Source organism: Nanorana parkeri, unplaced genomic scaffold (genome assembly GCF_000935625.1).
Source record: "Nanorana parkeri isolate BGI_ZX_2015 unplaced genomic scaffold, ASM93562v1 scaffold329, whole genome shotgun sequence".
In the NCBI taxonomy this organism is placed as follows: Eukaryota; Metazoa; Chordata; class Amphibia; order Anura; family Dicroglossidae; genus Nanorana; species Nanorana parkeri.
In genome coordinates, this window is record NW_017306597.1 from 1,015,672 (window position 1) to 1,031,329 (window position 15,658).

Sequence of the window (15,658 nt, forward strand, 5' to 3'; positions counted from 1 at the left end):
TTTAGGGGGGATATGATCTCCATGTACAAAATGTTCAATGGTGGTAGCAACATTAGCGATAAACTGTTTAAAATTAACTCCATTACAAAAACTAGAGGCCACCACCTAAAATTGGTGGAAAAAAAATTCCAGCACAAGGGGCGAAGGGGGTTCTTCACAGTAAGATCAGTTTGGGTCTGGAACTCACTGCCACAGGCGGTGATTTCAGCAAAGAATGTGGAATTGTTCAAGAAACTTTTGGACGATTTCTTAAGGGACCGTAATATGCAGGGGTACAAGTATGAGATCCTAATAGGTTGGACTTGATGTACTAATGTTTTTATTCAACCTCAAATACTATGTAACTATGTAACAGTGGCTGCCAGTTGCTGGTAATCCAGGGGGGCATGGGGAGATGTAACAGCAGACTCACCCAGCGGCCTGACGTCATCAGCGTCTGTGTCCTCCATGGCCGCGGATTTGAGCTGTGCGTCCGCAGGGCTGGACGGAGCAGAGAGGTTGCGGCGGACCGGCTGCGAACGAGCCACAAACTTGTCCATGGTTAGTGGAGAGTGTCAATCGAGTCGGGCACTCGGTATGCCGCAATTTAGCTGCTTTATGTGTGGGCTGGATGTCGCGGGGACGGAGCTCCAGTTTACACCGACTAATTCATCCGGAACCGGAAGTTCGTGTTTTTTTTTTTCTAAAGAGCATAATTTAAATAATGTACCTCTAATGTAATGTAGAGTATGCCAATTTTGCAAGGTTGCTTGTTACTATAGAAAGAGGACAGCTTTGTATTTTATTAACTCTGGACTCATCCTTTAAGGTCCTCCCACATTTAAGCATGCTTCGCAGTTTACCTCCAACCTACTGTCTTGCGCACATTCTTACTAGCTACAATTTTTCAAAGGAATGTATATGATATTGGAGAAGCAGCAGAGGAAGATTTGCACATTGCCTGAAACATTGTGCAATGTATTTTTGGATCTGTGAACACATAACTAATGGCATTCTGTGCTGTATGCAATTACATTAAGGTAGACTTATCATCCTGCATTGTTTTGTGGTAATATTACATGTGAAAATAGCAGTTTCAGCACTTACTGTCTGCACAGTCCCAAAATAAATCTTATTGTTACCCTAATGATTTTCACTAACAGATTATTTTCTTTCCTAGGAACAGCTAGGGAAATGCCGCGATCGTACGATAATCGGCAGGTGTATGGAAGGCGTGCGACCGTTTCTACTGTATGGTCGCATGTCTTTTGTCTCCCGAGCAGGCTTGAAAACCCACCGAGAATCGTACGATTGTCGGCGGGTTAGTGGCGTTCTCGGGAGACAAATGCTGCACGGGACGGTGTGCGCAAGCGCACACTGCCCGTGCGGCATTGAAGTCGTCGGAAGCCTGCCCCTCACAATGTGATTGAAGCTGTCACCGTTAGCACATTGATTACTGTGGGAGGTGCAGTTATTGACACATGGTGGGCAACATATAGCTGCCTGCTACCTGAACGGACCTGTAATCATAGCACCTGGCAGAAAGAAGTCATCCAGCATTAACTTCCTTTGTGACTTGTGTGTGCCACAATAAATGTTGTCCTTTAAGAACAGAACACCTACATTTCACCATTCTCAGTAATTACTGTGGCTTTCCAGAAATAAAATATGCAAAAACTGAATTTTCTTTTTCCAACATTATAGCTTATTTGCATCAGAGGCCACATTTTCCCATCTCAATGCTTCTTAGAACATCTACCAGCAAATTGCTGAATGGTCTCAGATGTAGCAAACGTTAAAGGCCTAGCACTAGAACTAGTGCTTGGTTATATAACTTTTTGTGCAAAATAATATTAAATCCCCCCAGATAAAACATGACTGTTAGGGAACCTAGAAACCAGACAGAAACTAAAGTGCAGGTTAAAAATAAAAGGAGTTTATTGAAAATAACAATTAACAAAAATGGCAAAAAACAATGGAGGAAGTCCAGGACGTTGTCAATCACCAGCCAGAGATCAGATGTCAAAGTGGGTAGTCAGCTGAACCAGGTCAGGAAACACAGAGTAGGATGAACAGAAACAATGGCCAGAGTCAGGAACCAGGAGATCAATCAGCAAGAGCCAGGGTCATACACGGAGAACAGGAAAAGCAGCAGAGCACTTGGTAGATGTGAACACACGCAAGGGTGGAGGCTAAATGGACAAGCTGATGGTTAAATAGGGAACTGGTGTTGTATCATAACTCTGAGTCAATAATTTGACTGAGTTTGTTAGTAGTTGCAGAAGGATGATGTTTATGGGTTTGGTGAATGATGGAAAGGAGTAGTGAATTATTGCGAAATTTTTGCCCAGGCCTTTTTATTTTTAGCTGAAAATAGAATAGGGAAATGTTTTTAGATTTGATTTGGTAATTCTGATCCTGCAAGACTGTGTAGAATGAATATATTGATGTCCAAGCTTGGCACCATATTTAGTTTGTACATTGGTCCAAACAAGGATAGATTTATATTTCCTGCTCCCTAGGCCAACTGCCTTTACACACCAGTTGCCTGGAGTGCCATACTATCATAATAATACAATTAGATGTTATAGTCTGAGGCTGGGAGTAGGAATGGAGATGTTGAAAGTGCCCACAAAGTGGGTGAAGACACCACAAGTGGGTGAACTATAATTACACACTAGTATATGTGGGATGTGGCACCCTATACATCCCTCTATTACGTACTATGTAATTACATACTAAAATACACAAACTATGTAGGAACAGAAACAAAAAAGGCTCATGGGGATTGCCCTGGCCAGCAGGGCAGTCTAGAACCTTTTATTACACTGTACATGTACATGGGTTACTGACAGTTAGTGTAATTTGTGGGATGGTCTGTACCATTCCTGACAGCTCTGTAACCCTAGGCTAAGGTCTATGTTGGCTGTGCAGAAATTGAGACCTGTGTCCACAGTTACGATTTCTATCTGTCTGCAGTTTCAAACTATGAACTAGCTGTCCTCAAACATTGCTTTTGGTTTTTCTATTCTTGACTTTGAAAGACAATCTGCAATGACCTTTCAAAAGTAGCTTATGCTTTAGTGGTCATTCTTTTAAAGGAGAACTATGAGGTGAGTGCTTTTCACTCACCTCATAGTTCTAGCCGACCTGTGACAATGAGACTGTCACAGGTAGGCTTAGTAGATCGGGAGGTGAGCGAACACATACCGGCGTTCGCTCACCTCTCGATCCTGTTACGGCTCTCTGCCGTGACAGGGGAGGGACTGGATTCCCTCCTCCCCGCTCCCCGATCCGCCAGCGCTGACAGGCGGAACGGACGGGGGAGGGGGCGGGTACAGCTGGCTCTGCCTCTAGATAGGCAGAGCCAGCTGTCAGTCAAGCAGCTGGGTGGATCCAGACATAATTATCGGGATCCGCTTCAGCTGCAGCGTCTCACTATAGCTCGCGGTATACTGAGCCTAGGGTGACGGGAGGACGCTAGTTTGTGTCCTCCCGTTACCCTAAGGAGAACTATGGGGAAAAGCCTTAACCCCATAGTTCTCCTTTAATTCTGCTGATTGATGCCGTTTTGTCTAATGTGAGACCAGGGTCAGCTAACAGCTTTCTCACAGTCTTTGTCTTTGTCTGTGTCTGATGTACTGGCATTAGTATAGGCTTAGAAATTAGTTTAATTGAAAATCACTCAGCCTCATAGTTCTAGCCGACCTGTGACAATGAAACTGTCACACGTCGGCTCAATAGATCGGGAAGTGAGCTAACACATACCGTCGCTAGCTCAATTCTCGATCCTGTCCCTGCAGAGAGCCGTGACTGTCACTCACGGCTCCCTGCAGGGACTCCCCCCTCCCCTGCCCGATCCTCCAGCGCTGACTGGCGGAATGGACGGGGAGGGGGCGGGTACAGCTAGCTCTGCCTCCAGATAGGCAGAGCCAGCTGTCACTCACGCAGCTGGGTGGATCTCGACAGTAATGTCGGGATCCGTCCCGGCTGCAGCGTTTCAGTATAACGCGAGCGGTAGCTCGCGGAATACTGAGCTTTGGGTGACTGGAGGACGCTAGTTTGTGTCCTCCCGTTACCCTTAGGAGAACTATGGGGAAAAGCCCTGACCCCATAGTTCGCCTTTAACAGTTAGGGATAGGGTTAAGATTTTAGATTGAGGTTTAGAGTAAGGTTAAGTTATTGGATAAAGTTCACTGCTGTGCTACAACATTCTGATAGAAGAAAGAGGCACACCCTAAGCACAATGTATTTAGGCAATAGACTCAACCCTGCTATGCCCCCAGTTATGCGGACCATTAAGAAATAATATGCCAAAAATGATTGGTTAAACCCAGAATAGTGTTTTTTTTTCACAATTACTTTTCCATTATACTGGCTTTTCAGAATAGCAAACAGTCAAAATAAAGGGTTTTGTGCACAATAACACTTTTGGTAGTTAGATAGAACATTCTTGTAGACATCTGTACCCCAAAAAGAGGGACAAGTGAGGAGGAAAGAGGGACAGATGGATTTGGTTTCAAATGAGGGGCAGTCGGGATATATGGTGTTATGCATGTTCATTTTGTATGTTTTTCTGGTGAGATCAATGCTCAGTACTCTATTATCTCACACATATTGGTTTAGATATATGTCTGAGAAGTAGTTACTTCATGTATTTTTGTTCTATGTAGGCCCCATTCACACTGCCGCGCATATACGCGCATATGTGCATATTGTACCATATGCAACACATGCAAATAAATGGCTCCATACACATAGCCGCGTATGGAGCCGTATATTTGCGTAGCGTATATATGCGCAAAAACAGAATGGAACAGAGATGCGTCCGGGCAGCGTATTGCTGCATATTTACGTGAACATATGCGTGTAGATGCGTACAGCACATTAAAAATTCCATTACGAGTGATGCATTCTGGGATTGCATATAGTGCACGCATATATGCATATACGCACGTATATGCGTATAAATACGCGCATATACGCACGTACATACATGCATATACGCATATATAAGCAATATACCATTTTGCTCTTGCGTTGTGTGTGAATGAGGGCTTAACCTCTGTGTTTATTATATATTATTTACTTATTATATATATTTACTTACTTGTTGTACCTATTACTATTACTACCTATTACTATATAAATCTTGCTTTTAAAACAATAAAAATAAACAAAAAATATTTGTAATAAGCATTTCTTAGAAACATACTTATAAATTCAGGCAAATAAAGGACATTGGAGCTGCCATTCTCTTTCATTCACTGACTATTTGCTCCCTAGATACATAATATGTATAATGGTAACAAATCTATGGCTAAAGGAGGAGTATTGGGAGAGTAATATATACTCTTCCCAATACTTGGAGCTGCATGGGACAGCTATCACACACTGGCTCAATACCAAGAGCTGAGCGATCACTCAGCTCACGGTCTTCTCCCTGCAGAGTGCGGTAATTGTCAGTCACCACCAATGTAATGGAGGTATATACACTGACCACCAATGTAACAGGGGATTTCACACTGACTACCAATAAAAAGGAGGTATATACATTGACCGCCAATTTAACGGAGGTGTTCACACTGACCAGCAATGTAAAGGAGGTATATAAACTGACCAGCAATGTAAAGGAGGTATATACACTGATCATCAATGTAACAGAGGTATTCACACGGACCAGCAATGTAAAAGAGGGTATATACACTTCAATTTAACTTCTCTTCTGAAGACTGGCAGAGCACCCCTATTTATAGGGTTGGGTGCTTTTCCAGGTTTTTCTTTCCTTGCCTCCACAACATCTACCTTGGGAGACTCTGGCAGTCCTTTTGGTTTTATGAGTAGTCAGTTTTCTGTGTTCACTGTCCTTATTTCCTAACCTGTATAATGGGTCTTCAGCGACAGAGGAAAATAGTTGCATTTTCTTTAGTACCAGACTTTTTTTCTGGATATAAGTGTCCGCAGGTGGCCAGTTTTGGTGCTCTCTCATCTTCTCTTGCTGTCCAAGTCAAAATGAAGTCTTTATTTGCATACTTGTTTTGGGCCATTGACTAAAAGCGTGCTCTATCTACAGAAGACAATCAGCATAACAGCCCAGCAGCTTTCATTTTTGGAAGAAAGGTTAGCAATTGCAGCTGCCTTGTTTTTCTCATGACAGGGTTCATACTAATATGCTTTGCATTTCCACTGAATTACTCACTGACCTGATCTTCTGCTGGAACTAGTAAAAATCATGGTACTTCCATGTATTGGTGGAACACATACAACAACAGGCATGCCGCAAAGCTGTTTCAATTGGGATGGGTGGTAGTGTAAAGGACAGTGAATTGTTTGTTAGTTGGAAATTGCAAATTAAATTTCATAGACTGCAGCAACAGATCTGGGAGTCAATGGAGCTTGAGAAAGGTAAGTACAAACGCTTTGTGGAGCAGGGCTTTGGCTGGACTGCACAGTGAAAATGGAGGACAAAATAGGGACAGACTCACTTTTCTCCCATTAAGATACAATGCAGAACCCAAGCCTTACGATCTTTAACTCTTTGTCATGGAAGACAGTGTTTAAATCTAATTTACACCTGATAATGAGATATGAATGCACAGTACACACATAGAAGAGTATGGTAAACATTAACTCCCCAACCCCCTCCTTAACATTACATAGCATGGGAAAGCTTCAGTTTTTGAGTTTTCTGAAAATAGCAAGTCAAATATTAGCAGCAATTTTAAAATATTCATTTTAGAGGCATGCACTGTGAATGGGAACATGAAACAGATATAAAGTAGGTATACCAATTTGGCTGCAAAAGTGGAAATACACTTTAAAGTTAAATGTGACCCTAACCGAACTGCAAGTATGCACAACCATTTTTTCTGTGCCTTTTAAACTAAGTGATCCCCTTGCAGTAATTCAAAGTGGTACAGCAAGATAATAATTAGAGGCTTCTGAAACTAATATCTTTTCTGTGGGTTTTATATGGTATTGTACAGCCCTACATCTCTCTCCATCATACCACACCATCTAATGAGTGGAGGCTGTGCTGGAGGTGGAGACTTTACTCAAGTTATAACATCCTACCTGAGCCCATAGCACAGAACTTGTACACTTACAGAAGCTACCATTCACATGCCTCAGGTAATTGCTTTGGCAGGGTTTGTATCTCTGGTCTTTGCATGCATACTGCAATATTGATGTGCAATATCTTAGTTATTTCTTAGCTTACATAGGTGTTGACATGTTTGTGATAACATATATGGTATTGCATGTTATCATTATATTCCCCAAGTTTGGAAATATGTGCTTATTCTTATAATAATGAAAAGACATATAAAAATCACTAAATTACTGCTGGGAGAAAACCAAGATTTGCTGTATTGTAAGGTATATGATTTATTCATTTTATTTATATATATATTTTTAATTGTTGGTAATAGTTTTAGTAACTGTTTAAATCATTTATATACTTTTAATGTTTAATCTTTCCTTAGCCTGTGTTGTTTACAAAAAAGGACATTAGTTTGTCTTTGTAACAATTAAAAAAAAAAATTAGGTCTGGATCAGTATATAAGGTTCTTTCTGAAGTCAAAATGTATTTCTTAATTGACATATTATAATTTAGAAGCAGGTACATTTATAATAAAATAGAGCATGTGTGTTGTTGTAGTAATAATAACAATAATATTATCATTATTTTTCTACTAAATATTTTGTAATCACTATTACATCTTTGTGATTTAGTTAAACATTACACTGTCTGTTATTAGCGACATCAAAATCTCATTCTATTACATGAAATTGATGTTTCCAAGTCGTTCATTTACTGTTATAAACTGAGGGGTGTGTATCACTTTGTTTTTCTATTTTATTGTACGCACAACATCTTTCTCATGCAGTAATCTTTGCAGTTACTGATCACTATAGTAAGGCCTATTATGAAGACACAACAACACTGCATGAGCATGATTTAATATTAAAATTCCTAAACTGTCATAATTGTTAGCATTCCATTAACAAGCTTGATTTAATAAAAACTGAACTCCGGCTAAAACTTCTCTTGTTGTGTTGGATAGAGTGTGGAAGCCTTACATTGTCAGTCTGAGTTGTCTATGTTCCCCTTGGGGAACTTTTTGCACACTTTCTGTCCTTGTGATAGGATGTCTGGAAGTAATGAGACATCATTGCAATTGGGACAGATTATTTTTTAATAGGGTGGGGAAGGGTTAGAAACTTTGCCAGGTTTTAATTTCTGCCTGGGCTTTCCTGTTCTGATGACCACTGTCCCCAACATTACTTGTCATGGTATCATAAGAATAAAACGTGAAAGGAAATTCACGCAGTGGGGTCCCACACTGCAGTGAAAACCTGATAGGAGTTCTAATCTTTCCCTTTTATTTTCAGTATTAAAATATGCCATGAGACCTCTTTTTAGACTCACTGCAGATTTAAAATACAGTTTTGTCTAGAACCCATCTGAGGCTGTTACTGGAACGTGAAGGAGCCGCAGTATGCTGGTGAGGTCATCAATCTGTCCCTTCTCATCCTGTCTGTATATTCTGTGTAAGAACTGTGCAGTACAGTGAGCATAATTGGCTCAGATTACTGACCCTTCCTCTCCCAGTCTACATCCTGCTGTACATTGGATTAAAGACGCATGATATCCAGATTCAGGTATTTATGAAAGCTGTAGGTGGAAATATATTTAATTATTTTGAGTGGACTGATAAGTAGCCTGAGCAGTGTTTTTAATGTCTGTCTGGAGTTTGGCTTTAAGGGATAAGGTTTGATTATTTTTTAAGAGCACACAATCATTGCTCTTTGTAATGGTTATATGAAAAGTCCTAAATGCACAAGCTTTAAAAAAAGCAATCTGGCCTACATTTTTTTGTCTTCTTTCTCCCTAGATTGCTAGAGAATTCCACAGATTTGGCCAAGATGAAGAGTCGCAGAAGTGGGATGATGGAGAGCTCCCGCACATTGTACTCCAGCATGTCCCGCAGTATTGAGTTGTCACTGGATGAGTTAGTAAGTTCACTCCTGAACACTGACCTAAGCCTAAGAAAAAGGTTTCTTTCTTTGATGCTGCATTTGATTCTCTTATTACAGGATGCTGTCAAATTTATTCAGGAGAACTTTAAGAAGAGAGAGTGCATAACATACACCAAGGATTCAAAATCACAGTAAGTATTGGACGGAACAATATGCTGATACAATTGGCTCCTTAATGTCCCTGTGGTGGTACTTAAAACCCCCCCCCCCCCATCCAATCCAACTCCAAAGCTCGGAAATCTTTAAATCTTCTGTACAGTACAGTGGTCCAGATTATACACCACTGTACTGTTTCCCAAGGGTCTACAGGAGATGGCCACAGTTTAAGGAGGAAGAAGTAAGTATACTTGACCCTAAAGAAGATCACAGCCACATGACAGGTACAGCCTTGGATTCTAGTAAATGCATAATGCATCTTTGAAGTGTTACGTTTTCTTTGGAAAAATGCAGAAAATTACTTTATAGCATATAGTCATTAACTGCAATTGTTTGTGTACTTTCAAAATACCCAAACCTCCTGCAGATACTTGTGGATCTGCTACTGATCTAAAGACTGGGTTAATCGGGGAACCCTCTGGACAAAGCTAGATCAGTGTATGCCTGTAGATCTGTATATAGAGTCGTTTCTTGTTGATTGCCATTTTCTCTGTTTTTATCAACCATCACAAGTCTGTGGGAAAATGCAGTGGATGCCAGCTTTGGGTCAGATAATTCTACTTAGACCTCTTAACAATCTGTAATAGAGCCAACACTTGCTTTTTATGCTAATTTTAAGTGTCCCTTTTATGTAGACAGGTGATATCCCCTGTTCATACTGAGATGTATAGTGGTTCAGCATAAAAATGCATATATGTTGACAACCTGTACACTATAGCAAGCTGTGTCTCCTTATTGTAGAGATGGCATGTGCAAATGTGGGTACTCCAAGATGCAACATGTTGAAGGGGCTCAGACCAACCAGAATGATAAGTGGAACTACAAGAAGCACACAAAAGAGCTGCCTACAGATGCATATGGAGATATTCAGTTTGATGCATTTGGAAAAAAAGGAAAGGTATGTTATTATCTGGCTCAAGAATACAGACACAATTTTAAAAGGCAACCATCTTGTACAAAGAAACACAATAGGAAACACATGGCGAAATTGCTCAAACGCACACACAAAAACAGTGTGCTTTGTGCTGTGTTTAGCATTCCACTGTAATGAAAAAATTAAATATATTTGTTTAAAAAATTGTAAAAAAATTTGGCTATGGCATTAGCCTGCGCTTGTGCCTGAGCCCTCATCTTAAAGCTTCCTTGAGCGGGCCACCTTGTTTAGTAGAATGGTGAAGTATGGGGAAGTTGCCTGGATGTATTTAAGGAAACATGTAAAATCATTTGTACTGCTTTAATCTAGGATAATATTAGTGTAACAACTACTCAGATAAAAAAATATATATTTTGGTTGTTGGAAAACAAACATGTAATTTATAAGAAAGACAAGTTCAGGACACTTTTGGATAAGATCATATTGTCTTAAATGTACAGTATGGGGCACTACTAAATAACATTTATGTAACAAATATCCCAGTTTGAATTTTCACTGTTGGCTAAGTGTAGTCTAGCAGTCTACTATAATTATGAGTAGTCAATAACTAAATCTATAACGAAAGTGATTTTATTGCCTGCATGTTAAATGATTGTATCTTCCCAGTGTGGTACAGCATAATTACTGCACAGAGCAGTCTGCATATTACCATAGTTCAAAACTGAAGCTAATTTTCTGAGCAATGTGTAAATTAAAGGACATGTATGCAGATAATCCAGTTCTGTGCATCTCTATGTTCCTCGCATTCTTTAACATCTGTAATCAAAACAATGCATCATCATCTTTTAAATTTTTTTTAGCATGAAATATATATTTATAAAAGACGCTACTTATTAATTATAATGCAGCATTTCTCAACCGTTTTTCAGTCACGGCACCGTTTAAAATTATGCACCCCAATCTAAAATGTAATGGATTTTAAGGGGACCCCACGGAAAAACACAATAAAAGTAGGGGTTCCCCCTGTACATCAAAGTTCCTTCCTTAAGCAGAGAAAGGCTGTTATAATGTATCCCTATTATTTCTGTTGCAAGTTTTGTTATTATTCTGAAGGTATTTGTAGATTGTAAACTCTCACAAGCAGGGTCCTTCTAATCCTTTTGTATGGCATTGTATTGTAATTGCAATATGTCTCCCCATATGTTGTAAAATGCTGTGCAAACTGTTGGCGCTATATTAATACTGTATTATAATAATAATAATATTAATTATATTGAAGGTTTACAGATATCAGATGTTTTTGCAGGTACTGTTCTGCATAGTTATTCCCTTTTTATCGTCTCATTTCAGTACATTCGCTTGTCCCGGGACACAACACCAGACACATTGTATGAGCTCATGACCAAATACTGGCAGCTTAAAACACCAAACCTCATCATCTCTGTGACAGGAGGTGCCAAGAACTTCTCTCTGAAGCCAAGAATGCGCAAGATCTTCAGCCGTCTAATTTACATTGCACAGACCAAAGGTAATTCGGGAGACCCCAATACTAGTTCTTTCAGTTATTTCCACCCTGCACATACAAAAATGAGTCTGAAAACATAAGGTTGAATATAATTTAAACATTTGGAGGTATTAAAACATATTTTTAAAGAGTTGGTAGAGGTGGTTTACTTTCAGCTGCAGGTGGATAAATGAAATTGTTTTCCTTTTCACACACTCAGGAGCCTGGATATTTACAGGCGGAACTCACTATGGCCTTATGAAGTACATCGGAGAAGTGGTTAGAGATAACACCATCAGCCGGAGCTCAGAAGAAAAAGTGGTAGCTATTGGTATCGCAGCCTGGGGCATGATCTCTAATCGGGACACACTGATCCGGACTTCCACAACAGAGGTATGTGAATTTAAATTGGCTATATTTTAAATTATTTTATATCTAGTGGTGCTAACATATCAACTCTTGATTTCCTGTAGAGAGTTCAGTAGCTGCTGTGTGTAAAGTCAACATTATTTTCCTGCTTTTATTTTTTAAATGGATTCCCCATTGTAGCAGCTTTGGTCTGAATTCTGGTGAAATCTCTGTGAGGGGAATTTATCAAAACTGGAGCAGACAGAATCTGGAGCAGCTGTGCATGGTAACCAATCAGCATCTATCTTTCATTTTCACAGCTTAACTGAACAAACTGAACAGAGGAGCTGATTAGTTACTATAGACAACTGCTCCAGATTCTGTCTGCACCAGGTTTGATCAATTCTCCCCTGTGTATCTCCATTAAAAGAGGCAGGCTTTTGTGTTGTTATTATGATGCTTGACTGTATTTGTATTAAATACTTAGGGGAACCTTGTATCCTCTGTGACAGGGAAATTATGTGGCTCACTACATGATGGATGAACAGAAGCGAGATCCCCTCTACTTCCTAGACAGCAATCATACACATCTCATTCTGGTGGATAATGGCACCAATGGACATCCAGCTGTTGAGGCTGATCTTAGAGCTTCGTTGGAGAAGTATATCTCTGAGTTAAATGTGCCTGGTACAGGATTCATCTACCTAAGGGTTGATTCACTAGAATATAACACATGTGGTATTTTCATTACTGTGCATTATTTGCAACTTTTAATGACAAAAATATATATTTTTCAATTCTCCTTTATTGCACAGATCAGCTGACTTTACTGTAAGCACCATATTTATAAATGTCTTTGTTATTTTAGGTGTAAAAGTCAGTTCACAAAAATAATTGGGCAGGTTATTGCTGCTTAAGCTTTGTAACTACAGGCTGGTGATTACTTTAAAGTGACACTAAACTCAGGAGTTAAAGCTTAAAAATGCATTCAAGTACCTTAACTATTAACAAAAAATGATCGTGTGTATCACTTGGCTGTAGATCCTCAAATCATCTCTGAATTCATCCTGACTCTGTCCTTCCTTCTGGAGTGTGGCTACTTTTCTTCCCCATGGTCCCTGTGTGTGTTGTAAAGTAGCTACCACTCCAAGCTCAGTCCCATGATGGACTACAATCTCACATTTAGTTTACTAATTTCTATTGAGATTGTAGTCCATCATGTGAGCAAGCTTGGAGCAGTGGCTTCTTTACAACACACAGGGACCATCGGAAACAAAAGTAACCACCCTCTAGAAGGAAGGACAGTGTCAGCACCAATTCAGGGATGATTTGAGGATCTACAGCCAAGTGATATCCACATACGATACATTTTTGTTAATAGTTACGGTACTTGAATGCATTTTTAAGATTTAACGCCTGAGCTTAGTGTCACTTTAAGATTCAATAAGGCAGCCGGTCAAGAGAGCAGAAAAGGAGGCCATTGGAGGTGGTGATCAAACCATGATTCAGGAGGTAAAATTATTCATGAAAAATGAAGCTTTTAGGGCTTGAATGGCTATTCCTAGACAAAAAATAAGGAGTGGCCATATTTGTTTAAGCAGGTTTTTATGACAATAGGTCTATTAAAATGGCAACACAAAGGACACAACAGAAAAAAGTACCACATTATAGGAGTCATTTAGAGAGTAATTAAAGAATGATATCTACCTTGTTTTGTTTTGTTCTGATAAGATTTATTCTTTCTACAATAAAAAAAACAAAAAAAACCCTTTAGCACATAAACACTACATTCTTACCCTGGGCTGGCTGTGGATAAGATTTTGTTGTGGTGATGATGTGTGATACCAGAAAGGATAAGTGGATCTCACAGCAACCATTGTTCTCTGTGACAATCTTCTGAGCTAGTTGTCCTGTCATTATTTAAATTAATATTCATCAGTAATTACTGTCTGCTCTAGACAGAGCTAAAATCAATGCCAGATACAATTATAATTAATAATTTCCAAAACTTTTTTGTAGCAAATGCAGGTTATGACATCAATACATTTGCATATGAAGTCGCTGAACTTTCTGATGAATGCTAAACTTCATCTCTGTCGACTTTTGGGCATAGATGTGGTTGATCATCTTGGTCATTTGATAATGACTTCCCAAACCACCTTAATTCAAAGGCAATCTGATTTGCCACTGGGGTTACAGAATATTCCTGAAAGTTCCAAACTGGAATTACATTGAAACAGTGACATTCAGAACCTTTTTACATAGACAAGTTACAAAATTCCTAATTAGATAGAATACAATTGATTACATACACATACATCTGTACTGTGAGATGAGCTAAATGCAAATATATCATTTAATTATGTAATTTAAATTTGTTTTTGTGCTTGGCTATCTGCAGATTCCAATTATGGTGGAAAAATCCCTATTGTATGTTTTGCTCAGGGGGGTGGAAAGGACACACTGAAGGTGAGTTCAGATTGTACAAACATTGCACTAAATGTTTACTTGCTTGCACTATAAGAAAGTTTAGGGATCTATCACAAATCATCATTGTCCTGTATTCTTATTAAAAATAAAATACATTTGTGTTATTAGTTAGGGTACTTGAATGTATTTAGGATGTATTAAGATTTAACTTCTGAGTTTAGTGTCAATTCAACCATATGCAGCTATAGCAAACCACACAACGGCTATAGGGGGCCCAGCAGCAGAGGGGCCCAATACTGTCTGGTGACAGAAACAGGAAGGATGTCATTGCTGACTTCTTTTTCTGAAAGTGCTAGTTTCCTGACTGTTATGCTGAGCCTGTTGCTTCAATACCTTCAGCTACTAATCTTGAACAAGAACATAGATAAGAAAATCTTTTTTTGCCCACTTTCCTCATCCGCATATTTGTTCTGGGATAATGGTTGGCTACAGCATTACTGTTTTATAGCGAAAGTCCGAACTAGAGAAATAAATGCAGTGTTAGCAGCTCCCATACCTCTCTTGTCACAGGTTTACATTAATTGACTAAAGATGATGTACTTTGTTAAATGTTAATGCTGCTCCACAAGCATGGTCTTTGTGTTTTATATATTTCCCATCCATAAATGATTTCTACATATTTGGTAATATAATTCCACTGAGAGCTTGCTTATCTCTACACCTAACTCCTTCTTGCTTTCAAACAGGCAATAAATACAGCAGTCAAGAGTAAAATCCCATGTGTAGTGGTGGAGGGATCCGGGCAGACTGCTGATGTCATTGCCAGCTTAGTGGAATCTGAGGGCACTTCTTCTCTAGCATCATCTGTCATTAAAGAGAGGCTGGTGAGATTCTTGCCTCGCACTATAGCTCGACTGGCAGAAGATGAGATGGAGACATGGATAAGATGGGTACATCCTACAATTCATTTTTACTACAGATAAAATTTCAATTTTGAGGCATATATGTTCAGGTGCTTTGTGATCCAATACTACTCTGTGAACTCTGTGAGCGTTATTTTATACTTGCAGGTCTGGTATGCAGTTTTTTTAATATATACATTTGTCAATGATCTTGGATGTGAATTAATGATTTATTATAATTTTTAAATATAATCAAAACAACAAATTGTATTTTAATAGGCCCTAAGGGTGGTGGGACACAGAACTTTATTTGTTCAGGATAAGTGGACACCAATTATTCACATGCAGTGGTGGGACAAGGACCCAGCTGTTTGAATAGTCAAAGATAGTAAGGATTTGGTTTTGTTTTACTCTAAACCATGC

At 39.2% G+C, this 15,658-nt stretch overlaps 1 protein-coding gene across 1 annotated transcript in view; it reads left to right on the plus strand.

Annotated features, from left to right (window-relative positions):
- TRPM8 (transient receptor potential cation channel subfamily M member 8) overlaps positions 1-15,658 on the plus strand; it is a 57,667-nt gene that overhangs the window by 9,268 nt on the left and 32,741 nt on the right. The window contains exons 3-10 of the mRNA XM_018558269.1: positions 8,877-8,997; positions 9,079-9,152; positions 9,919-10,075; positions 11,402-11,579; positions 11,776-11,948; positions 12,416-12,590; positions 14,305-14,372; positions 15,080-15,283. Of these exons, the coding sequence (XP_018413771.1) occupies positions 8,877-8,997; positions 9,079-9,152; positions 9,919-10,075; positions 11,402-11,579; positions 11,776-11,948; positions 12,416-12,590; positions 14,305-14,372; positions 15,080-15,283 (1,150 nt within the window). The remainder of the gene's footprint in view (positions 1-8,876; positions 8,998-9,078; positions 9,153-9,918; positions 10,076-11,401; positions 11,580-11,775; positions 11,949-12,415; positions 12,591-14,304; positions 14,373-15,079; positions 15,284-15,658) is intronic.